This window comes from Varanus komodoensis, unplaced genomic scaffold (genome assembly GCF_004798865.1).
Source record: "Varanus komodoensis strain SLA01 unplaced genomic scaffold, ASM479886v1 scaffold3, whole genome shotgun sequence".
Lineage (NCBI taxonomy): Eukaryota > Metazoa > Chordata > Lepidosauria > Squamata > Varanidae > Varanus > Varanus komodoensis.
The window spans coordinates 51,973,330-51,996,910 of record NW_025335761.1 but is presented as its reverse complement, the minus strand read 5'-3'; the positions used below and the strand labels follow the sequence as shown (position 1 = coordinate 51,996,910).

At 47.1% G+C, this 23,581-nt stretch overlaps 1 protein-coding gene across 1 annotated transcript; it reads right to left on the bottom strand.

Moving 5' to 3' along the window:
* Nucleotides 1-2,781: 2,781 nt before the first annotated feature.
* On the bottom strand, nucleotides 2,782-14,045 carry DLK1 (delta like non-canonical Notch ligand 1). The gene is made up of 5 exons (XM_044436985.1): nucleotides 13,856-14,045; nucleotides 10,676-10,739; nucleotides 7,590-7,720; nucleotides 5,070-5,214; nucleotides 2,782-3,970 (listed from the first exon to the last, which is right to left on the bottom strand). The coding sequence occupies exons 1-5, from the start codon at nucleotides 13,926-13,928 to the stop codon at nucleotides 3,277-3,279; spliced, it is 1,107 nt and encodes a 368-aa protein (XP_044292920.1). The 5' UTR covers nucleotides 13,929-14,045; the 3' UTR covers nucleotides 2,782-3,276.
* Nucleotides 14,046-23,581: the final 9,536 nt, after the last annotated feature.

Below are 23,581 nucleotides of genomic sequence, written 5' to 3'. Positions count from 1 at the left end.
CAAAAGCCCAGGAGCAACAGTATCTTCAGAAAGGGACATCCACCATTAAAGGCTGAAAAAAGCAATGGAACCAGCCACCCGGCCAGCATGCAAGTTTGGCCTAGACTGCATTCCAAAACTAGGGTGCTATCACACAAAAGGCCCTGCCTTACGTAGCCACCAGCTCCACATCTCTGGGAGGTGGGAGGTATGCAAGTTTCTCAGATTGTGAACATAAATTGCAGGAAGATGCATGCCTTGTGGAGGCTGGTTTTACACTGGATAGCCGTAGGGACTAGATGAAGCCATGGAGCAGAAGCTGGCAGAAGCTGGCAACCTTGCTGGGCTGTGGGGCACATTTGGCAATTTGAGACACTGTCCTGGGCTCCACAACTGAATGACTTGTGCGAACAAAGGACCAGTACCCTACTCAAAAGTCAGAATACAAGGTCTGAACTGCAAACCCAGTTCCCTACACCAACAGAAACCTATTTTATACAAGCCCAGCTGCCAGTCAGAAACCATGTTATGAAAACTGGGCATTTAGGGCACCATGGAGGGTGCAAAGAAAAGTATCCAGCAGGCCGCTGGAGCCACATTACCCATCCTTACTGTGGAGGATTAAGATGCAGTCCTGGACACGTTTAGATAGAAAAAGTCCTACAAATATTGGACAGTATGAAATAAAATAATTCCCCAGGCAGCATGGCCGGCAGGAATACTGGGAATCGTGCAACATTTTCCTGTCTAAACATGCATAGGATTGCACACCTCAGTCTATCAGTGGCTGCTATAAATGCATTTGTTAATGTACAGTGGGAACAGGGACCCTTAGTTTCCAAACACTGAAGGTGGGGGGTAGGCCAAAAGACTGAGCTATGAATCGGGAAGTCTCTCAGAGTGCTTATCTTGCTCAGTCACTCCCCATGGGCCTCAGGTCCCACCCGCAATCAGGAATAATGGGAGGTAATCATAATCATAGCATCACAGAAGAGTTAGAAGGGGCCAGGGGCCTTTGGGTGCAACCCCTTGCTCAGCGAGTTAAAGCATCCCTCTCGGATGGCTGTCCAGCTGCTTCTTGATTGCCTCCAGGATGGGAGAGTCCACCACCTCCTTAGATCATGGGTTCCATTGTTGTACTGCTCTAACAGTCAGGACATTCTCTCTGATGTCCAGCTGGAATCTGGCTCCCTGTAACTTGAGCCCATTATTCCATGTCCTGCACTCTAGAATGATTGAGAAGAAATCATGGCGCTCATCTTTGTGACAGATCTTCAAGTGCTTGTCAAACCTCATCTCCAGTCTTCTTCTCAAGGCTAAACATGCCCAGTTCTTTCAATCTCTCCTCACAGGGCTTTGCTTCCAGTCCCTGGATCATCCCTGTTTCTCTCCTCTGAACCCTTCCCAGCTTGTCTGCACCTTTCTTCAACTGTGGTACCCAGAACCGGTCACAGTCTTCCAGATGAGGCCTCACCAGTGCTGAGTAAAGGGGAACCAATACGTCTCATGATTTGTAAGTAATACTTCTATTAATGCTGCCTAATAGCATTTGGCCTTTTTTGCAGCCACATCACATTGTTGACTCCTATCGATCTACAATCCCAAGATCCTTCTCACTTGCAATACTGTTGAGCCACGTATTTCCCATCTTGTCATGATGCATTTGGGGTTTTTTCCCTAGCTGTAGTATTTGGCATTTGTCCCTGTTGGATATCATGTTGTTCTTTTCAGCCCAGCACTCCAGCCTATCAAGATCCCCTTCACTCTTGATTCTGTCTTCTGTAATGGCTCACCTTATATGGATGTTGAAAGCAAAATGATTACATAAGCAAAATGAAGTGCTCCGAGCATAGGAAGCACCATGCGAACTGCAAACATGGTTACTGCTACCCATTGTTCGAGGTGACTAAATGGAGTCATTGAGTCAGTCGGTGTGAGCTTAGGTGGACTCCGGGGGATGGTGGAGGGCAGGAAGGCCTGGAGGAATGTTGTCCATGGGGTCGTGATGGGTCAGACGTGACTTTGCAACTAACAACGCCCATTGTTCCTGCCAGGTTTGGAGGCAGCCTGTCACTGAATGCCAGCTTCTGGGGAGCCCCAAAGGACAAGAGCTACTGACTTCCTGTTCTGCATGTGGTTTCCCAGAGGCAACTGGTTGGTCACTGTGGAAAACTGGCTGGCGGGATACCTGGAGAATGAAGCTGATTCTGCAAGGCTCTTCCAAGGTGTGTGTGCTTGAAGGTAAGGGAAGATGCTCCTCACCAGATGAACTAGATGGAGCATAAGCTTGATAAATGTCTGAGCCAGCATAAAGCCAACACCTAGGTCAGTGGCAATAAGGACAACAAGCACCCAGGACTGGGACTTGGCAGACTCCAGTTCAAGTCCCCACTCAGCTACAGAAACATAGAAACAGAGCGAATCAGAAAGGGCCTCCTGGGCCATCTAGACTGACCCCCGGCTCCAGCCGGCTCCGCTCATGACATGCCCACCATGTTGATGTCCAGCATATCCTTGAACACCCGCACCAATGGGGCCTCAATGACCTCTCGTGGAAGCCCATTCCACACCCTCGGGGTCCTGACTGTCAGGAAGTGCTTCCTGGCATCTAAATGGAACCTTGGCTCCCTGAGCTTTGCTCCATTGGAGCTATGAAGCTCACTGGTTTATTTTGGATCAACCACGGATTCTTAACCTGGTCTAACTTACATGACCTTAAAGATAAAATGGAGAGAAGCAGCAGCACAGAGTAAGTGCCTTCTAGGAAAACGGCAGGATATAAATGCAGTAAGCAATAAATAATTAGCCCTTAACTACTGTTTATTAAAAATAAGCATGGAAAATGATCTAAAGTATCACCATTGTCACACATGCTACAGATTATGAGAACAATTCTCTTATTTAACAAAGGTGTGTCTAACTTTAAAAAACACAAATGAAACAGGAGTTCAAGCCTATATATGCCTATGTAGAACTATGGCCCACTGAGTTCATCAGAATGTACTTCTAGTTTAAATGAATATAGGATTGCGACCTAAATTAAAATTCATGGGTTTGCGCAATACTATTTGTGTGAGTGTGTACTGGAAATGAAAATGTCTCTGAGGGGCACAAAAAGGGGATTGTTTCTTCTTCATCTACTGGTCCCAAAGGCAGCCATTGTTTTCATGAGCAAGACTGAGAAGCTGACCAGCTGCACAACAAGAGCGAGCCACACAAGCTCCATGTAGCATTTCTGAACGGGATGTTCTGAACAAGGAGCCTCGACGGCTGGATAAATCCTCATTTGTTAATCAGTTACATTTTCTCTGGAAAGATTATATTTACGGGAAGGTTTTCACCATCCCTGGTCTTCAGAAAGCAATCCCTCTCTTTGCGCACCAGCTGGCTGTATCGGGCATTGGCGAGCCACATTTCAAATTTGGAGAAAAAGATAATCCCCGTGGTGCCCAGCACAATGAGACAAGTAAGCAAACTGAGGACGATGAAGCAGATCCCCTGGCTCTTACTCAGCAAAGGGTGCCTATTTTCAATCGTCTCTTTGATCGTCAAGATTTCCCGTTCTTGCATGTGGACAGGGCTGTGATGAGCTTTCAGGGGTCGATGGTGTTTCTGCTGGTGCGGAGCTGCTAGACTCACACTCGTGTTTCTACTGGGAACAGCACAGGTAACCCCAAGAAAATGTGGTTTGCAAATGCATTTAAAACCTCTGCCAGGGCGCTCACGGCAAATGCCCCCGTTTTCGCAGGGGCTGCTGAGACAGGCCACTGAGCGGCTGCCACACAGCGTGCCCCTGAAACCGGTGGGGCACCGGCAGCGGAAGCCCCTGCCGACGTCCACGCACGTGCCTCCGTGCTCACACGGGTTGGGCTCGCAGTCATCGAGGTCAATTTCGCAAAAGTGTCCGGTGAACCCAGGAAGGCACAGACACGAGGCGTGAGGTGCAAATCCATCGTTGTCCACGCAGGTGCCTCCATTCTGGCAAGGAGAGCTGTCATTCGACACAAGAAGAGTGAGAAGGCCATTAGTAGGGTGGAAACGATCCCCTTTTAGACTGAGTTCTGCCCTGCCCCAAACCTCAGTGTGGTTCTCTCTGACCTCTATCCCATTTTAATCCCAAATGTATGATTACATGTATAGCCCATTCATTTATACAATTATTTCCTGCCCTTTGCAGCTTGCATTTTATCCTCTCAAGGACCCTGCAAGGTAGGGTAGGCTGCAAGTCACTGATTGGCCCAAAAATCATTCAGTTAGTTTCACGGTCTCGGTGGGACTTGACCTCGGATCTCCTGACTCCCAGTCCAACACTCTAACCACTATACTGTTAGCCTGATGTGGCGAGCTAGCGCAGTGTGGTGCTTAGACAGCCAGACGGCTTTCGGAGAGGTGGTATCATGCAGGCCACCCCCGCCAGCAGTCACAAAGAGAAGAGCGGGGAACCAGACCCATTCCACCCCCCTTATTTTTCCAGGCTTGGTTGCTTTCGCCTCTTTTCTCCCCGCTGAGCCCCGAAACTGGGTTGGGAAGGAAAGCGCCCCAAGTGAGAGCATGTGGGATGAGAGGGGTGTTTGCCCTTCTTCAGCCACACACGCCTTTCATTGCAAAAATTAACCTCACCTACTAGTTAAGAGATGAATAGGGCAGGCACGTGAGCACATAAATACATAAACTGATCTCATAGTACCTGCTTTGCTGGTATGCCAGAGCCTGCAGGTACAGAGGCTCTTTTGTCTGAGGGCCATAGCCTCTTTCCACAATGTTCTTGGGCACCGTATTCCAGTGGTGGGCAGGGACAAAGGCAAAAGGGGCCTTTTGGAAAGGACCAGTGTATTTCATTTTTGAGTACTAACTCCCAGTAACTAGTGCCTGGGAGAGCCATTTCCCTATTTTAGAATGGGTGGGGGAAGCTGCAACAAAGTCAAGAACTTGCCCAACAATTGATGGCTGGGGGAAAGGACAAAGGCACCACCTACTTGGGAACCCCAAGAGGCAAGAATGGAATCCCAGGTCTGAGGTTCTGCACCCCAAATAAAGCATGGAAGATCAACAACAAGCAATAAAAGCAAACAATTTTGATCCATAGTTACCCATTAACTATACAAGGTCCCTTTTTCACATGACAGCTTTTCCCTGTGTATCCTGGAGCACACAAGCAGATGTATCCACCATTGCCAGTCTCTATGCAAGTGGCTGAGTTATTTGTGCAAGGCTTTGAAGCACACGGGTGAACATCTGCAATAACAACGGAAAAACCAACACATATTCTGATGACTGCATGGCAGGTCCGTCTTCATGAAAAGTCAGACTGCTGGCCCATCTCCCCAAACATTGCTAGCGGCTCTTTGAGGTCTCAGCTGGCATGCTTTCCTAACCCTTCTACGCCTGGCATTTCATGGGAGATGTCAAGGAAACGAGGTTGCTGCATTAGACACGGCCTCTTTGGCCACTGGCATTGCTTGGCAATGGCTCCCAAGCATCCCAGGCGGAGGTCTTTCATATCACCTGTCCCTTTCTAAGCTGGAGACATAGAAAAAAAGTGAGTCAGAAGGGTCCTCCCGGGCCATCTAGCCTGACCTGACTCCATCTGGCCCTGCTCATGTGATAGTCCAAGCTTTCCTTGAACACCCTCACTGATGGGGCTCCCACCTCCTCCCTTGGAAGCCTATTCCATATCCTAGGGGTCTTAACCATCAGGAAGTACTGAAGCCTGGTTCCTTGAGCTTTGTCCCACTGGAACTCATCCTGCTGTCCACTGCAGGGAAGAACAGGACCTGGTCCTGGCCCTCCTCCACATGACATCCCCTCACATATCTGAAAGTCACTAAAGATCCCCTCAGAGTCTCCTCTTCTCCAGGCTGTGAAGACCCAGTTCCCCCAGTCTCTCCCCATATGTCGTCCCTGCCAACCTGGCTACCATTCTTGTGACCCTGAGCATAGAAACAAGCAGGGATTGAAACTGGGAATGCCTTCACACGAAGCCTTGCCCCACCACTGAGCTGTAATTCCTCCCCAACAGGTGCAAGCCGCATGTTAGTGGCAAGGGTTGACCTGGGACCCAACACCCTGAAGCTTGCGTTCTGTCACTGTGTGATGGGCCCTCCCCTCCATACAGTACACTGGGTTTCCTCAGTGCAGATACTGAGCATCCATCCCAGTGGTGCAGTGATAAATTTTGAAATGCACGTCCCCATCATGAGACTCCCCATAGCCATGCCAACAACTAAGTCCCAAGCTGAAGGGCTCTTTGTTGAACAATCAATCTGAGTTGACTTTTGTCATGCTAATGGGACTTGTAATTCAAGACCAAGGCACCCCAAACTTCTTTGCTAGGAAAATCTGTTTTCTTCCAAGTTATTGGAGACTGCAGCTTAAGCTCAGAGGGAAACAGGAAAGCCTGGAGGCAGCAGGCGTCAGTGTCCCTGATTCTCACAATGTACTGGCCTACAACCCTGTGGCTCCACTCCATCGCAGGTCAGTTCTATTTGCTGGTCAGTGGAACCAGTTTCTGTGCTGGTTCTGTGGCATGGCTGCCTCTGTGGTGAGTCTAAAAGGCAGAAAAGGCCCATCCCATGGGCCCATGCACGTTCTTGGTAGGCCGTAGCACCGGCCCTCAGATGAAGACTGCAGATGATAGGCAAGCTCTTGAGGAAAGAAGCTAGATTTTGGGTATCCTGGCTGCTGATCAACTTTTGATTGGCCCCACTAAGGGAGGTGTGAGGAATCGAATAGCAGGCTGAGCATCCAATGGATTTTCACAACCCGGTTGCTTGGATTCTGGTTCACCAGCACTGCACAACCCCCAAGTTATTATGATGTGAGTCATGTGATCTCACATTCCACCTTGTCTAAGATGGGCCACAGTTTGCACTTTAAAAAAAACCATTTAAAATTGTGCAATATGCATTATTCACCTGTTTAATGCATATTGGCACCTGAAAAGCATGTGAATCTATTACAATGTGTACAGATTGGTGTAAAGTTACACAAACCACTTGATTTGCACAAATTCGTTTAGTGTATTAAAAGAAATGCAGGTTGCAGCCCATCTTAGAGATGGAAGTCCATGAAAAGATGCCTGACCCAGTCCACTTCCAGTCATACAAGAAGTGGGCAGGGGGCAGCACCCTTAGTTCCACTGGGGAGGCAAGGTAAGGAAGCTTCCCCTCCCCACTACTGAGCCAATTACCATTCTGGAGATGGCACATGATTTTGGTCAAGGAAGCAATACTGGGGGGGGGGGAGCGGGGGGAGCTTCAAAGACCTGGCTCCACTGTCCCAATCCAATCTATCCACCACCTATGGTTGCTTTGGAGACAGAACCCAAGCAGTCCCCCAGGTACGGTGCTTTAAACCAATTCTGGCTGATGACTGGACACAACAGTTTTCAAGTTTAAGAAAACACCTGGCAGTCGGAGCACTGTTTATCCAGGTACCTGATCCTCTAAGTAGCAATGAGCCATCTCCACTGCAAAGAACACAAAGTAAAGAAACAAGTAAGCACTATTAAAATAACTGTTGATCTTTAACACCAGATGGAGCTGTAACCGTTTGGTGGGATGCAGCTAGATCTGCTTTTCTTCCACCCAGAAAGGCAACTGTTGGCAAACCTGTGTCACAGAGGCTGCCAATCCATCCTTCTTCACACATGCACTGCCACGGTTTGGCACAGGTTCCATGCACACAACCAGGGAAAGGTATGCACTGATCACACAAAGGGCCTTGCCAACCTGGCTGACACCTAAGAAGGAAAGAAGGAAAACAAGCCAGACTAAGATCTCTTTTGCAAAATCTGGAAACCATCATACAAGACACTCCAAGTACAAGACTGCTTAATTTAACTGCTGATTTGGCAGGGAAGGGTCATAGCTCAGGGGTAGGACAGCTGCCTTGCTTGCAGAAGGTTCCAAATTTGATTCCTGGCATCTTTTAGAACAGAACCTGACTAAAACCCTAGGGAGACACTGCCAGCCAGAGTTGCCAATACTGGGGTAGATGGACCAGCAGCCTGGTTTGGGATGAGGCAGCTTCCTATGCCTAAAAACAATGAACAGACAGAAAACAAAGGGGAAAAATCCCATGACCAAGATTTTGGAGAAATAATAATTTAAAAGGAAGCAGTATTCTAGACTAATTAACTGGCTTTCCGCTATTCCTGTTTTGCAGAGATATTCTTAAATATCTCAATATAGCAATATTGCAGAAATATTTCATGGTATTTTAGGTTCCTTGCCTAACTAATACAGTTGGCTTTTGCCTACAAAGTCCCTGCCCTGACAATCCATTCTTTTCTAGAGTTTCACTCTACCACTCCAATTCAGAACCATCTCTGCTTTCCAGTACCTGTAAGACCATTAGCATGCAGGCTTCCCCATTCACTTCAGTGGCGACGCCACCCCCTCCAAAGGCATAATTTGCATGCTTGGAATTATCCCTTCCTTGCCAAGTAGCATAGGAGAAGGATGCAGATATTTTTGCTGCAAGACTCTAAACTACCGTACTGGGTATTACCTTACACAGGACCCTCTGAGCACTTCCATTCAGAAGGCCCTGTGCAATTTGTCTGCCATTTCCTCTGTAACACTTTTTTTCCCGGTAAGATTGGAAAAGATGGGAAAATACAGGAGGGTTACAAATGGAAGGCCGTGTCGTCCAGAGCCCACCATTCTATAAAACCCTATAAAGATAAAGCTAATTCTTCTCTGGAAGCACATGTGGTGGTTGCAGATCATGACCAGGGAAGTTTTCCGGCCCCATGGGCATGGGATGACACCAGGGAAGGGACTCCCTGAAGCTCCACATCCTGGAGTCATCAGCAGGACAGGATGGTGGCTCCTGTGTCAGTGGGGCGCCTTACCTATTGTGGCTTTTATTTTGAGCTTTTTCAGAGCTATCCATGGTGATGAGCCTCTTTGGAGAGGAGGAGCCCCACTGATACAGGAGCCGTCAGCTTCCTTGGGGCATCAGCCTCCTTCCTCCCTGTAGAGAGAAGGAAGTCAGCCCTGTGCCTCTTTGCGTGGATAAAAGGACTGCCTTTTCTTGCATGGCACTAGAGAAAGGCCACCTTTCATTAGCACTGAGCACTGGCAAGGGCCTAGGAGAGAGGGAAGAGCTTAGGAAGGAAGTTTGTAAAGAGACTGAGGAATCCCCATGAGCTGAATCCACCCCACAGGCTGGCGGTTCCTTGTCCCAGCCGTACCTGGGTGGAAGCCTGCTTCCAATGCAGACCTCTTGCTGGATAAAGAATCACCTGCTTTGAACCCGGATCCAGTCATTATATGGAGCCCTCCACAAACCTCAGTAGCAACATTATTCAGGTGTGTAAGAGGGAAGGGTCAGATTCGGCCCTTGTGTTGCTCCCTACCAAGAGCTGATCAGCACAACTGCTACTGCTTTGTCCCACTATTGCTGAGCCAGGCTAAAGCGGGAGTGCATCAGAGCAGGCAAAGACATGTCACCGAAACAAAGAAACAGAGCGAGTCAGTAGGGGCCTCCTGGGCCATCTAGTCTGACCCTCGGCCCCAGCCGGCTCCGCTCACGACATGCCCACCATGTGCATGTCCAGCCTGTCTTTGAACCCCCGCACCGATGGGGCCTCAACCACTCCATGCCACTCAGTCCAGACACAAAATGAAGGAGTCCAGGCTGCAGCAGCAGCATGACACATCAGTCATAACACATGGTCTGGGTAGCAAGAAGCCAGAGTTGAAAGGGTGGTATTGTTCTTCTCAAGTGTTCTCCTTAAGCAGCAGCTTCCAGAACCCATCCAGGATCCAGCTGCAGCTTATCACAGCCTCTGGAAAGCATCTCTTCTTGAGGAGCCCCCTTACTCCTGAGCAGCAAGGAGATTACTGCAGCCGGGTACTTCTGAGTTTGAGGAGCCTGGTCGGCCTCTTCAGCCTGTGATACTCTTGCAGGGATCAGTTCTGGGTGAGCATGACTGAAATCTCCTCTCGGCTTTCTGGCCCAGATGGGTCTTGAGCCTCAGGAACAGTGGGAGGCTCTGGTGTTCCTCTGAGAAATCCTCCAGCAGGGACATGACATGCTGTAATGAAATCCCCGTAGGAGCCAGACTGCATGCAGTTCCAGATCAAGGGACGAGTGCTAAACACATGTATTTAGAGGCAGAGAGGCACGGACTTGGTTAGACCCATTCGGTCAGCATCTTGAGGATGGCCAGGCATCATTTGTCATTTTCTTATTGAAAGAATTGGATTTTCTTTTCTTCTTAACCAGAATTCCATTGTGCTTGTGCTAATTTGCAATAGCACAGATAAATCCACCCCCAAAGAGGGAATACAACCTGCAAGTTTGCAAAATGCAGGGGACCTGAAACAAGCTGCAGAATGTGCAAGCTGGAGTCACAGAAATCGGAATTCATTGTGTCTTACATAACACTATTTGCATGCATTTCTTTCTCTGCAGCAACATTTATGGCTGTAATTATTGTTATAATGTGTTGGGAAATCTCTTATGTCACATATTAAACTGTGCTATTCTTTTTTTTTAAATGTTCATTACTACAAGTATAATAAATTAAGTATGGAAAAAACAATCATGCAGTTCTAATTAAGACATTTGTTACTAAATCATATTTTTCAGACAAATTATTCTTAGGCACTGTTTGCTGACAACTAAATTAAAATTAAAACATGATTAATTGAAGCAAGAGCAAAAATACTGTTGGTTAATTTACCTGCATTCACTTGAAACTTCACAAAATCCATTTACTGGATGACAACCAGGTTTGCAATCAACTCCTAAAATAATAAGATTTGCAACATATTTATTTAATGAATTTACACACCTCTACAATAGCTCATATCTGGGCTCTCTGCATGGCTCACAATATAAGAACAACACAACATTCTAAAATCAATAATATTAAATGAGCATATTCAAAACATATTAACACATAATCCAAATATAAAAGATAATATATCAAAATTATAATATAATATAAAACATTAAATAAACCAATTTAAACTAAAATCCACTGAAACCAACCATGGGGTAAATATAAAAACCAGCAGCCATTCAAATCCATTCTTAAAATACCTGGAGAAAAGGTGAGTCTTTGCCTAGCACCAAAATGCTAGCAGCATCAGTGCCAGGTGCACTTCTCTCGGGAGCCTATTCCAGAGGTGGGGTGCAACTGCTTTTTATTTTATTTATATTGCAATTTATATCCTGCCTTTTTCCTACAAAGGGCTCAAGGCAGCTTATATCTCCTCCATCATCTTATCCCCACAACAACAACCCTGTGAGGTAGGTTGGGCTGAGAGTCTGTGACTGGCCCAAAGTCACCCAGTTGGCTCCATGGCTGAGTGGGGACTAGAACCCAGATCGCCTGAGTCCCAGTCCCAGCTCTTAACCACTACACCACACTGGCCCTGCTTCTTGCTAACATCCCCCTCACCGCCGTAAGGGATGGCTCCCTAAGAAGGACCTCCTGGCTCAATCGTAAGGGACAGGTAGGGTCATACAGGAGCAGGCAATCCTTGAGGCACCCAGGACCCTGTTTAGGACTTTATATGCAAGTACAAGCACTTTAAATTGGTCCCAGACTGTCACTGGTAGCCAGTGTACTTGGCATAAGGCTGGTTCGATATGGGCTCATGGACTAGCACCTAGGGAAGAGGGTCTGAATATGAGGAGACAGGAGGAGAAGAGCCTGGAATCCTAAACTGTAGGCACTCGATGCTGCAACAGTTTGCTACCGACCGCCCTTGCAACTAGTTTTGGAGCGGAAAACAAAATAGGCTAGAACCTTCTGAATTATGAAAATTGCTGTCGCACCAAGATGTCATCTACATCCAGCAAAAGTCATGCTGTCATGCTTGATTGTATCAATTGACTTGAAACTTTCACTTGCAAAGACATCCCACAGATTTCAAGGGAACTTACTTCAAGGACTATGCATGCGAGCTGTATATACAAAGGGATTCCTACCAGCCCCCAATTGGCTTCCAAATATTCTGCAGCATGATAGCAATGGAGTTTCACTGAGAAAAACTCAGTAAAACTGGTTCAGACAAGGAAGAGTCATCAGAAGCTCACTGCATTGCTGATTTTGTAGAATAAGATTCCTATGTGGAATTCCCTAAACACATGATGTGCAGGCATTGTGCGTGCTAAAAGGCATAAAGCTGAGGCCCTGCACACAAACAGTTTGGAGTAGGCCTCACCAAACAGAATGGCACTTACATCTGCGTACATATGTAAAGGATTGCATTGAAACCCACTGAACTCACCCGGACTGGATGTGCTTCTGCTATATAATGGGGGAAATTGCCATATCAGATCTTATCTATCTGATTAACCAAAGTTTATTCACAAGACATATGATCTATTTAAAGGACATGACTATTTCAAGGCTAATTCATTTTTCTACATAGGAGCTGAGCTACTGCAAGCCAGTGTTTGCAGCTGATCACAAACACAATAAATTGGGTGTAAAATGATAAACATTTAACAGAACCAAATGTTATCATTTCAGATTTCTCTGTGTGCTTTTGCACATATAAGTGCAAATGCATGAAAAACCAGCATGCTGACAATACTATCCTATTCATAATTACTCAGAAAATTAGCACATAAAAGTTCCGCAGTCTTGAGCTCCATTTCAATGGCAGAGTTAAGAGCGTATAACCACATCTCTCCCACTGAAATCAAAGGGGCTTAGGAGTGCTGAATTCTGAAACAATAAATGTAACTTTTCTATATGACATAATTCAAAGACAAGCAAATTTATCTAACCTGTGTTTCATATTATTAGGTAAAGCAAATGTATTCATCCAGCACTTTACCAACTTGCTGAAAGCATCAGGGTTTATTTTAAGTAGTGAACCTAACCAGACATAAATTACAGCAGAGGCAGAAGATGATGCAGGACACAGGCTAGACAGTAGTTCACTGAATTGGGATGGATTTATTATTGTAATTGGAAGAAATTGCCAGTAGAAAAGCTTTCTGGGAAATAGTAACGACTGTTTGATTCTGTTAAAAATAGGACTGTGTTTGGGTGAAAGTTTGCAATGTCCCTAGAATTGCTACCTCTTTGGCAGCTGCGGTTCAGTCCCTGAATGCACAATTCCCAACCTCCCTTATGAGCAAAGACATGATGTATGAAAAATAGAGTTTATTTCCTAATGGAGATTATGAATAACAACTGTATTACTCCAGACTGGAAATGGGGTTAATTCGGATTGGTACATTAAACTGGGAACAAGTGTGTGAATCTAATGCAAACTACTCTTTCTCTCTCCTCACCCCGTGCCTCACACACACTTTTTCAAATTGTAGGAGGAAAGCATTGAACAAAACTCTCTAAAAAGGGCTCTTCCTATCTAAGTACAGGACTAGCAGGATCCCGTTCTATTCCCAAAGAGAGAAAGCCCAGTTTATGGCTACTGGCGCTGCGATTCTATTCGTGGCAAATCAGAAGTAAATCCCCTGGCGTTTAATGGAACAGGAGTGCAATGATGGGCACGTTTATTCAGAAGTAAGCGCTACTGAGTTGGAGGCGACTTACTCCCAGGAAAGGAGATAGAGGACCGCCTTGCACCTCCCAAGACAGAGGTGATAAGATCATAGAGTCACAGAATAGTAGAGTTGGTTTGCCCACGCAGGTCACCGAGTCCAACCCACTGCTCAGTGCAGGACACCAGTTTACACCATCCCACTCAGACGGCTGTCCGGTTTCTTTCCGAATGTCTCCAGTGTGGGGCTGACTTCCGAGGAGACACGCTCCGGCTTGTACTGTGGGCGGGGGAGGCCGCTCGCAGCGCTCGCCCGAAGAGGTCTGCAGGGAGAGCCGCCCGGGGGGGGGGATGCGTGTGCGCTCAAATCACCCTCCCCCGGGGGTCGATCCTACCTTGGGTATGAGGCAGACCGGAGAGGAGAAGCCAACAGCAGCAGCACAAGAATCTGACCGCTTGGAGATCCATCCCCACAAGCGCGCCTGTTGGGTCATGCCCCACCTCACACGCCCAAGGAGGGGGAAGCCGGAGCGCGCCCGAGCGGGCCGGGCTGCCGCTCCATCGGCCAACGAGGCTGCCCTCGGACTCCGCGAGCGAGGCGTTGCATTTCGCGCGCGCGCGCGCGTATTTTTTCCAGGAAGGAAAAGGGAGGGGGTCCGCCCCCCTTTTTCCGCAGCAGCAGCAGCAGCAGCGGGAGGAGGGCTGAGTCCGTCGGCGGAGAAGGGGCGCTCGAAGCCCCTCCTCACTTCGCACAAAGCTCTTACCCTCCGAGGAGGAGGAACGGAGCAGAAAGGAGTGGGTGCGTCTTCACGTGCGCGCCGCCCCCGTGCCGGAGTCCTGCGATCGGCACGTGAGGAAAGGCAGGCAACGGAGAGGGGACTCGAGGAGAAAAGAAATCGGCGAGAAACGGGGCGCGGCGCTCGTGCTTTGCACCCGCCACCCTCCGCCCCGCCACTTGTTGCACGAGCCACGCACACCTCCACCGCTCAGGTGCAGGGCCGGGGGAGGGAAGGACGCCCCGGGACGCCAAGTGCTCAACTGAGACGTCGTCCTAAGATAGGCCCGCTTTTGAACCTGGATGCGCGCGGCGCGGGTGAGAAAAGGGCTTCTTGGCTTGCCCCGGCCGGGAGGGGGCAGCAGAGAGCGGCGTGTCGGCCAAGTGCGAGGGCGGCCGGCCGGTCCTACCAGGCGCAAGCCGCCTCCGCTGCGTTTGGCTCCTGCCTTCAAACTGCATCCTGGCCTTTTGCCTCTGAGGACCAAGCCGACCTCCCGGTCGCACCGGCCCTCTTCGCGGGTTTCCTGGAGGACTCCTTGTGTTCGCACAGCGTCCCTGGCAGGCCTTGCTGGGGCACTGCAGGCGGTGTGTACTGCTGCCACCAGCATTCCTGACCCTTAGCCGGGCTGGCTGGGGCTCACAGGAAGGGAAGTCCGAGGCACTGCAGGGTCAGGCACACCTGATCTAGAACGGTCGCCTGGCTGTCGCGGCGAAAGCCCTGCCGCCCCTGCGCCCTGGCAGGCCCACAATGGCTGGCTGTGGCATAAGTTTGTTTGTTTAGCTTGCACGGGCCAAGTTCCAAGAAAAGCAGCTGTGGTGGCTTTTAGGGAAGAAAGATGGTGGCCACTGTGGCTCAGCAAAGGCCTGGAAATGCAGCAACAGTGGCTTTCTCCTCCACCCTTCTGGGTCCTGCCCTTAAGGTGGGGAAAGACAGCAAGATGCTTGCATCGCCATACACACAGTTCTAAATGCAGAAATAGACCAGAGTGCATGATTAAATCTTCTGTCCCAAATGCCTAGTTTAAAAAGTTGCTGTCTTTCAGCCCGCTGCATTTCATGTCTCTCTCCACCCCCCACAATGCCCAGGGCACAAAGTACCCCAATGTCTCCATAGGAATTGTTCTACAGGGTTCTTTATGCCTTTTCAAACCACAAATAAGAGGCCCCAAACAAAGGAGCAAAAGGTTTGATTTAGACTATCCTGTGATTTTTTAAAAAGCTAAGATTCTTAGCTAAAACCTCAGGCAAACAGAATTAAAATCCATTCAAGGAAAGTTATGCTATGATTTTTTTCAAGTTAGATTGCCAAACTATTATTATGCAGGGAAACAATCAATGGGTCAAGAAATGTTTGCAGTTTTTCTCATTTTACATAGCCTCAGGAAAGATTACACCTTAGACTCCCTGCTCTTGCTGTGTGCTGAAAACCATTGTTACGTTGAGTGAAACCTCTTGGGAGAAAATTTCAACCAGAACAAAAGCTTTCTAAATGCAGCATTTTTTGTGCCTGCAGCACATTTGGGGTCAAAAATGACCCCAACTACAACCAATGCCAGGCATTTTTGTTAACTCAGGGCCTTCAGAGAGAAAAGCTTGCAATTGTCAATTAGCAGTTACCACCTGAAGTGCAGACCAAACAAAGCAGTCAAATCACCTGGTCACAATTTTGCACACTATGGTGAGAGGCACTGTATTTCTATTTAAATGATTTTTTAAAATTCTAAATTTACATATATGCAGACATCACAGTATATGCAAATCAGTGTCCTCTTTTGCCTCTTGTATGATGCATTTCCTCTTCTGAAGTGGCCACTCTGTTTGGCAGGTGCAACTTTGTCCTCCCAACACTTTACCACTGCTTCTCATCCCACCAGTATCTGCCAGCTGAGGTGGCCATCTCTTAGGCTGTGCCTAATTGTAGGACTGCCCCTGGAAAGAAGATGGCAGCTTCCTTCAGGACGAGGCACTTAAAAAATCGTGACAGCACTGCTGTCTCTCCAGAGCATCCACTCCCTGGCAAACGATCATGTCCAATGCATTTTTATTGTCTTAAGAACTGGGCCAGGCAGCGAAAGCAGCTTCTATTTGAAACAGTGGCACAAATTCACAGTCCCTTACACTGGCGTTGTGGCCATTCCTATCCCCCAATTGATTCAGTGACAACGGAACAAAATGAGGCTAGAGATGACCCAGTTGTTTGGTTACTATGACAGTGCATTGCCAAGGGGGAAGCTGAAGCTGGTTTAGAGCAGCTTGTTTGTCACACATTGGTTGTATCTCAGATACAGCAAGTGAAGTAGCAAAGGAATGCCATGATAAATAGAGTTAGGCTGTCACTTCCCACAGCAGCGGAGGTGTCTGACACCCTTTCTAGCCACGCTCCAAATGTGCCTTCAACTTACTGGAGCTGGACTTTGTATGATTTCAGATAAGATGCAAATTTAGTCTTATGTCATCCATGATACCATGGCAAACTGTGTAGACAGTGCAGGAAGAAGATCTAGAAATAAGAGCTTTTTCGGTTCCTTTTATAGAAAAGATAATAGTTAGCCAGTGGCAGCTGCAGTGGAAATAGGTGAAGGATGCTGTTCAGAAACTGTTTGGATCACTCTGAATATACTGAAATGGGGAGACTTGTCCATGCTTTCCTCACTGTTGGTCTGGTAGCTTTTCACACAATCTACAAAAAAAGACATACCAAGAAGTCATCAATGTTGTTGTTAGTCTCAAAGTCGTGTCCAGCCCATCGCGACCCCATGGACAACATTCCTCCAGGCCTTCCTGTCCTCCACCATCCCCCGGAGTCCATCTAAGCTCACACCGACTGCTTCAGTGACTCCATCCAGCCACCTCATCCTCTGCCGCCCCCTTCTTCTTTTGCCATCTATTGTTCCCAGCATTAGGCTCTTCTCCAGGGGGTCCTTCCTTCTCATTAGGTGGTCAGAGTATTTGAGTTTCATCTTCAGTATCTGGCCTTCTAAAGAGCAGTCAGGGTTGATCTCCTCTAGGACTGACTGGTTTGATCGCCTTGCTGTCCAAGGGACTCGCAGGAGTCTCCTCCAGCACCACAATTCAGAGGCCTCAATTCTTCGGCGCTCAGCCTTCCTTATGGTCCAACTTTCACAACCATACATTGTAACTGGGAAAACCATAGCCTTGACTATATGCACTTTTGTTGGCAGGGTGATGTCTCTGCTTTTTAGTATGCTGTCTAGATTTGCCACAGCTTTCCTCCCCAGGAGCAAGCGTCTTTTAATTTCTTGGCTGCAGTCCCTGTCTGAGGTGATCTTGGAGCCCAGGAGAATAAAATCTGTCACTACCTCCATTTCTTCCCCATCTATTTGCCAGGAAGTGAGAGGACCGGATGCCATGATCTTAGTTTTCTTAATGTTGAGTTTCAAGCCAACTTTAGGACTCTCTTCCTTCACCCGCATCAAGAGGCTCTTTAGTTCCTCTTCACTTTCTGCTATGAGAGTGGTATCATCTGCATATCTGAGGTTGTTGATATTTCTCCCAGCAGTCTTAATTCCAACTGGTGATTCATCTAGCCCCACCTTTCTCATGATGTGCTCTGCATATAAGTTAAATAGGCAGGGCGACAGTATACAGCCTTGCCGAACTCCTTTCTCATACTGGAAGTGTCCTGGAAATCATCAATGCCAGGTTCAAATGTCATGGGAATCCAGGGTCATTTTTACCTAGGGTTGTCTGGACCCAGTCATGGGATTTCTGCATGGTAACTTTTGTTTCTGCAAATCATGGGGAGAATCGATGGTGTGTTCTAAGGTTTTCATGCCTAGAAGTTAGAAGCTGTGGCTTCTCTGGTTGTCTTCAACCCAGGATAGTCAGTTTGCCTCTCTCGGAGTGGAAGCATCTCAGAGTCCTGTGGAAAGAGCAGCTGCAAAAGTGACTGCTCAGGTCTCTGTTTCCCTCAGCCCCCTAGCAACACATGTGTCATCACCTGCTTTATTCCTGTTGGATGACGGAAGTGCTTATTTCCATGTTTGTTTTCAGAAATGGAGAATGTGGATAAATGCATGAAGGAAGAAGGGGGGAATTGCAACAAAATGGTTTATTTTGTTTTTAATAATAGTATTTTTAAAGAATGGAAACTGGAAATAATATTTTTATAGAATGACTAGGAAACCTTTCAGAGGCTCAAGTACACTTGTGAGTTGGCAGGGTGAGAACCTGCCTCAAAACCTCAGCAGCCCAGTCAAGACAAAGCCGCTGAGTTCCATAGAGAATAAAAGCACAAGGAAAGAGATTTTGTTTGTGGGGGCTTCTGGGATGTGTGGTGAAAATGAGGAGCATGGAAACCTTGTTGCCATGGGAACCACACAATCATCGGACTGGTAAATCCAGGCAAAAATCCACCTGCCGAGGAAACCACACCGGGTTGTTCACGGTGATGTGTGAACCCAGGCAATTTCTAACTTTCGCTCCCCACACGAGGTTGCATCGAAACTGAGGACACATGTAGTTTTGCACCCAGGAAGATGATGGCTGCATCTTTTCTTTAGTTAAACTGCTATTTTAAAAAATTGGCTAAAACTAGTCAGGTGCCTGATTACCTTAACAGCTGCAAACATTGCTGCTAAGCAGGTGAGCAGCTGCAAACAGAGGCAGGATTTTCTTCACTCTGTCATTCGCTTTAGTATATCAGTAAAAATTGGGTGCCCCTCCTTGTGTGAGCTGAAGTGGTTTTTGCAGATGTGTGCGTGCACACGCATTTGTGCAAGTACACTTGTGATGCCTACCGAGAAGGCTACTGCATGTCTACTCATAAAGGAGTCCAGCTGGGTTCTGTTAGACTTACTCCCAGGAAGTGTGCAGAGGCTTCAGCCTAAGAATTCTTTAATGGGGTGTCAGTATCAGCTCTGAAAAGAGACACATACATTTTCTTAATCAGCTCTCTCTACATCAGGTTGGCGTTCTTTCACTGGCAAGTCCCAGTTAATAGATTTTTTCCTTTTTTTCAGCAGGAGTTTGAACTGCCAAATTGAGTCGTTAAAACTCCCTGGGCTTTGTGCTTTTATCTTCTGTCTTCTGATCCCTCTTTATTTTTTTCTTTTTTAAATGCTTTATCACTTGTGTATTTTTTTTTAACAGGGACTATTCTTTTGAAAGGCTAATAGAAAGGCTGCATATAAATGTTTCAGATTGTTAGATGAATGTCTCTTACCACCTAGGTATTTCTTTTAATTTCCTCAGCTTGAGGAAAGAGTTATGCTGGTTCTTTAAAGAGAGAGAGAGAAAGCATCCCCAGGTTTGTCAGCTGTCATGTGGCCATAGCAGTACAGTCATTTTGGACTCTGAATGTACAGGGCTCCCCTTCTTCAGATAGTCATGTGCCTAGCATCACTTAATTCAAAGTGCATGAAGTCATTCCTGCTGTGTTTGGAGGCTCTCCCACTCCTGCTGCTGCTGAATAGGGTCCAGGACATCTGCCCCAAAGTCCTTCCTCATGCCTCCATCCCTGTGTGCTGTGCCAGGGAATCCCATCCCGTTCAGGATATTTGGAAGCCCTGCATGTCTATGTGGCAAAAATGTGTAGGGAAAGGTGGGTGTATGTGTAAGCTCTAATTTGCCCACCCGGCTTCTGCTTAGGCCTTTGCACACTGAACACAGAGATCATGACAGGGCTCTGTAAATGCAGTTAGATTGAGTGTCTTAAAGAGGGTCTGTGACTGGCAACATGAATAAGAAGGGGTTTGTTCATTCAGAGGAACAGCTTCTGGCCTTCAGTACATGAAAGGCTGTACTGCACACATTTACCTTGCATGCATGCAAGCAAGCAAGCAAGCATCCGCACAAGATTTCACTGTCTGTATATTGTTACACTACGTGTTTGTGTAGTGGGTGGGGGGGCAGCAGGGGAGGGAATGATGCTTCAATATGATGCCTCTGGACCAACAAGCATTAAAGCAGGAGTCCCCAAAGCTTTTACACCAGTGTGTACATTTAGGAATGGGAGGAACTGCTTTGGGCTTGATCACCAAATGGCTGCCATGAAGGATGTGGCTAGTTATAATGGCAGCTCTGGGGCCTTGGCTAGTCAAACGGGTAGAGGCAAAAAGGGTAGGTGGCCCTGCCTAGCTGATTTGGGTAGCCCTGCCCAGTGGTTGCTGCAGAGCCATATCCCCCTGCCCAAGCCTGGGTGGCTTATTCTCAGGAGACTGAAGATGGCAGGTTTGGGATTTGGGATGCACTGGATGAGCCAAACTAGGTGATAGTCATGTAGCTGGCCTTTCTAAACTTGCCTCCCTTACTCCTTTCTGGTTTTCTGGGGAACCGATGCACATCAAAGATTGGGAGCAGAGGAACAGAGAAGTAGCTGGTGTGGTCCATTCATTAGACCAGAACCAGAAAGACCTGGATTCAAATCCCCACTCAGCTATAAAGGCGGGAGAACCTTGAGCTAGTCACAGCCTCTATGTCAATCTTACTTCTCAGCCCTGAATTCCCTGGAAAAAGGTGGGATATAAATATAATAAAAATGAATGTTGTGGGGATCATTCAGCCCACTCAGTGTAGGAGAGTTATCCCTCAGGAATCTGGATAAGGTTTACCTTAGGTGTTTGCAGAGGTCTGTCACATTATGAGTATCAGGTAAAGAGACTCAGATCACAGTGTGGCTCTTTGACATTTCTGCTATTGAAGCAATCCACTTCCCTTTTATTCTAGATTATGACCCTTAATTAGATGGCTTAGAATCATTCTGAAAAGCTCTGAGTATTTTAAAATAGATTAAGTAGAATATGGTCTCCCTTGCTGTTTTTGCAGTAGTGCTAGAGGGGAAAAGCACATTAATTATGTTGCTTTGTTTATCTTATACTCTTGGTGAAAGTTAGTTGGCACTGTGTGTGTCTTTGTGCATGAAAGAATTATTAAATAAGAAGTAATCTGAACAAATCATGGTTTCTGCAACCAAGAATGTCCTTGTGTGAGACTTGGGCTGACAAGGTAATACCCTTTTGCTCATGGGGGCACAACCTTTGTTCAAAATGAATTTTACTGCCTGCTGTCAGAAAAGGAGGTTAAGCCCCTTCTCCCACTTGGAGTGGAGGGGTGAACAATTTCTCTCCCTACCCCAGAAGTACATAAAACCAGATTGTCCCTTCCCCCTCAGTTTTTGAGATCCTTTCTAGTGGTGTGACTTCATTTCCTAGCTATTGTTCTTGGGAGAAAAAGGTCTTCCTGGTGTTTAACCTAAGTCCTTCCTTTTCAGTCTCAGTCCATTTCCTCCCAGGCACAGGGAACAATGGGTTGCTAAGGGCATCAAGAGATGTGGCAGCAGGAGGTTCCGTGATTGGCTCTTGCGCTGTGTGAAAAATTGTAACAGCGGTCATCACAACCGCCAGATCTGACTGGGATCAGGACACTGGGAGAGGTGCCAATCCTCTCCCAATACTCACATATACATACCTGCATTATTTTGCCAATCAATGTCTCTGGAAGCAGCTCTTCGTGGGGCAAAACAAACAGCTTTCTTTGCGTTAGCCCCTGTTCAGAGATAGTGGCTTGCCAAAACGGGGAAGGATGCACCGTGAATGGCTAATAATGCGTGGAATGAGGTGCAGTGACCCCAGTCAGCAAGGAAGGATATCAGATCTCATTTGCATCAAGGGAAAAGCAAGTGTGCGTAGCCTCTTCCACTAGGGCCTTGCACACCTACCTCGCTCTGAGGATTCGCACTTCCTCTGTGCTTTTCATTAGATTTTAATTGGACACAGCAGCTCATGCTTAGGAACAGGAGAACCAGGAATCACAGAACAGTAGAGATGGAAGGGCTAAAAAGGCCACGGGGTCCAAGCCCTTGCTCAATGCAGAACTCCCAATTAAAGCACCCCCCGACATAAGGCTGTCTGGCTGCCTCTTGAAGGTCTCCAGCGCGTCATTCAAGCCCACAGCCCCCCCCCCCCACATCATCGGTTCCATTGTGATGCTGCCCTAACAGGAAGTTTTTGATGTTCAGCCAGAATCTGCTTTCCTGTAACTTGAGCCTGCTATTCCATGTCCAGAAGAGATCCCGGCCCTTCTGTCTCTGGCAATCCTTGAAGTACTTGCACAGGGCTATCATGTTGTTGTTGTTAGCCGTGAAGTCGTGTCTGACCCAGCACGACCCCGTGGACAGCACTCCTCCAGGCCTTGCTGTCCTCCACCGTCCCCCGGAGTCCACTTAAGCTCACGCCGACTGCTTCTGTGACTCCATCCAGCCACCTCATCCTCTGCCACCATAGTGCTGTCATAGCTCTCCTCAATCTTCTCAAGGCTAAAATGCCCAGTTCTTCATGTCTCTCCTCACAGGGCTTTTTTCCAGTCCTCTGATAATTTTTATTGCCCTCCTCTGAACTTTTTCAGTTTATCTGCATACTACTTAAATTGTGGTCCCCAGCATTAGATGCAGTACTCAAGATTAGGACTAACCAGTGCTGAGTGGAGGGGAACTAGTACTTCACATGTTTTGGAAGTGATACTTCTATTACTGCAGCCGAAATAGCATTTGCCTTTTTTGCAGCCACATCATCTTGTTGGCGTACATTCCACTTGTGATCTAAAACCAGTTCTGAGATCCTTCAAGCTTACAGTGTTGTTGAGCCAAGTATACCCCATCTTGTAACAATGCATTTGGTTTCTTTTTCCTAGGCACAGAACTTAGCATTTGTTCCCACTGAATTTCATTCTGTTCTTTTCAGCTCAGCACTCCAACCTATCAAGAACCACCTTGAATCTCGTTTGTGTCTTTTGGGGTATTAGCTATCCCACACAATTTTGTGTCATCTGCAAATGTGATAAACATTCCCTCCTCATCCAAGCCATTAATATAAGTGTTGGAGAGCTCCAAGCCCTGGACTAAACCTTGCAGTGCCTTACTCATTATTTCTCCCAAGTCTCAGCAGGTGCCATCGGTAAGTTCTCTTTCAGTCTGGCTCTGTAGCCAACTGCGCATCCGTCTAATAATTATTAGCTCTTGTGGACAATTCTATGTTTGCTCAGTTTGCCTTGCTCCTGTTCTCATTTCCAGCCTGGTTCTGGTTTCATTAGAATAGGATAAGAACGCATTTCCACATGCATTTTGCAAAAGGGTTACACAAAAACCTTGCAAAAGTGCACAACTTCCCTCTGTATTGGTAAAAGCCCCAAAAGGAACTTTTTTCTAAACAAGTGTGCATTTTAAAGTACACATTTTTAAAAAATACATTTTTGAACACAACTTTAAGTTCAGCAATCTGTGAGCGTTTTTAAGAACATGTGCTGATGTTGCTGGTTGTGAGTGTGGCTAGCTGCAAAAAGAAATTAAATCCTGTTCTTACTGTGCATGTGCGGAAAACAGATGGTGGAT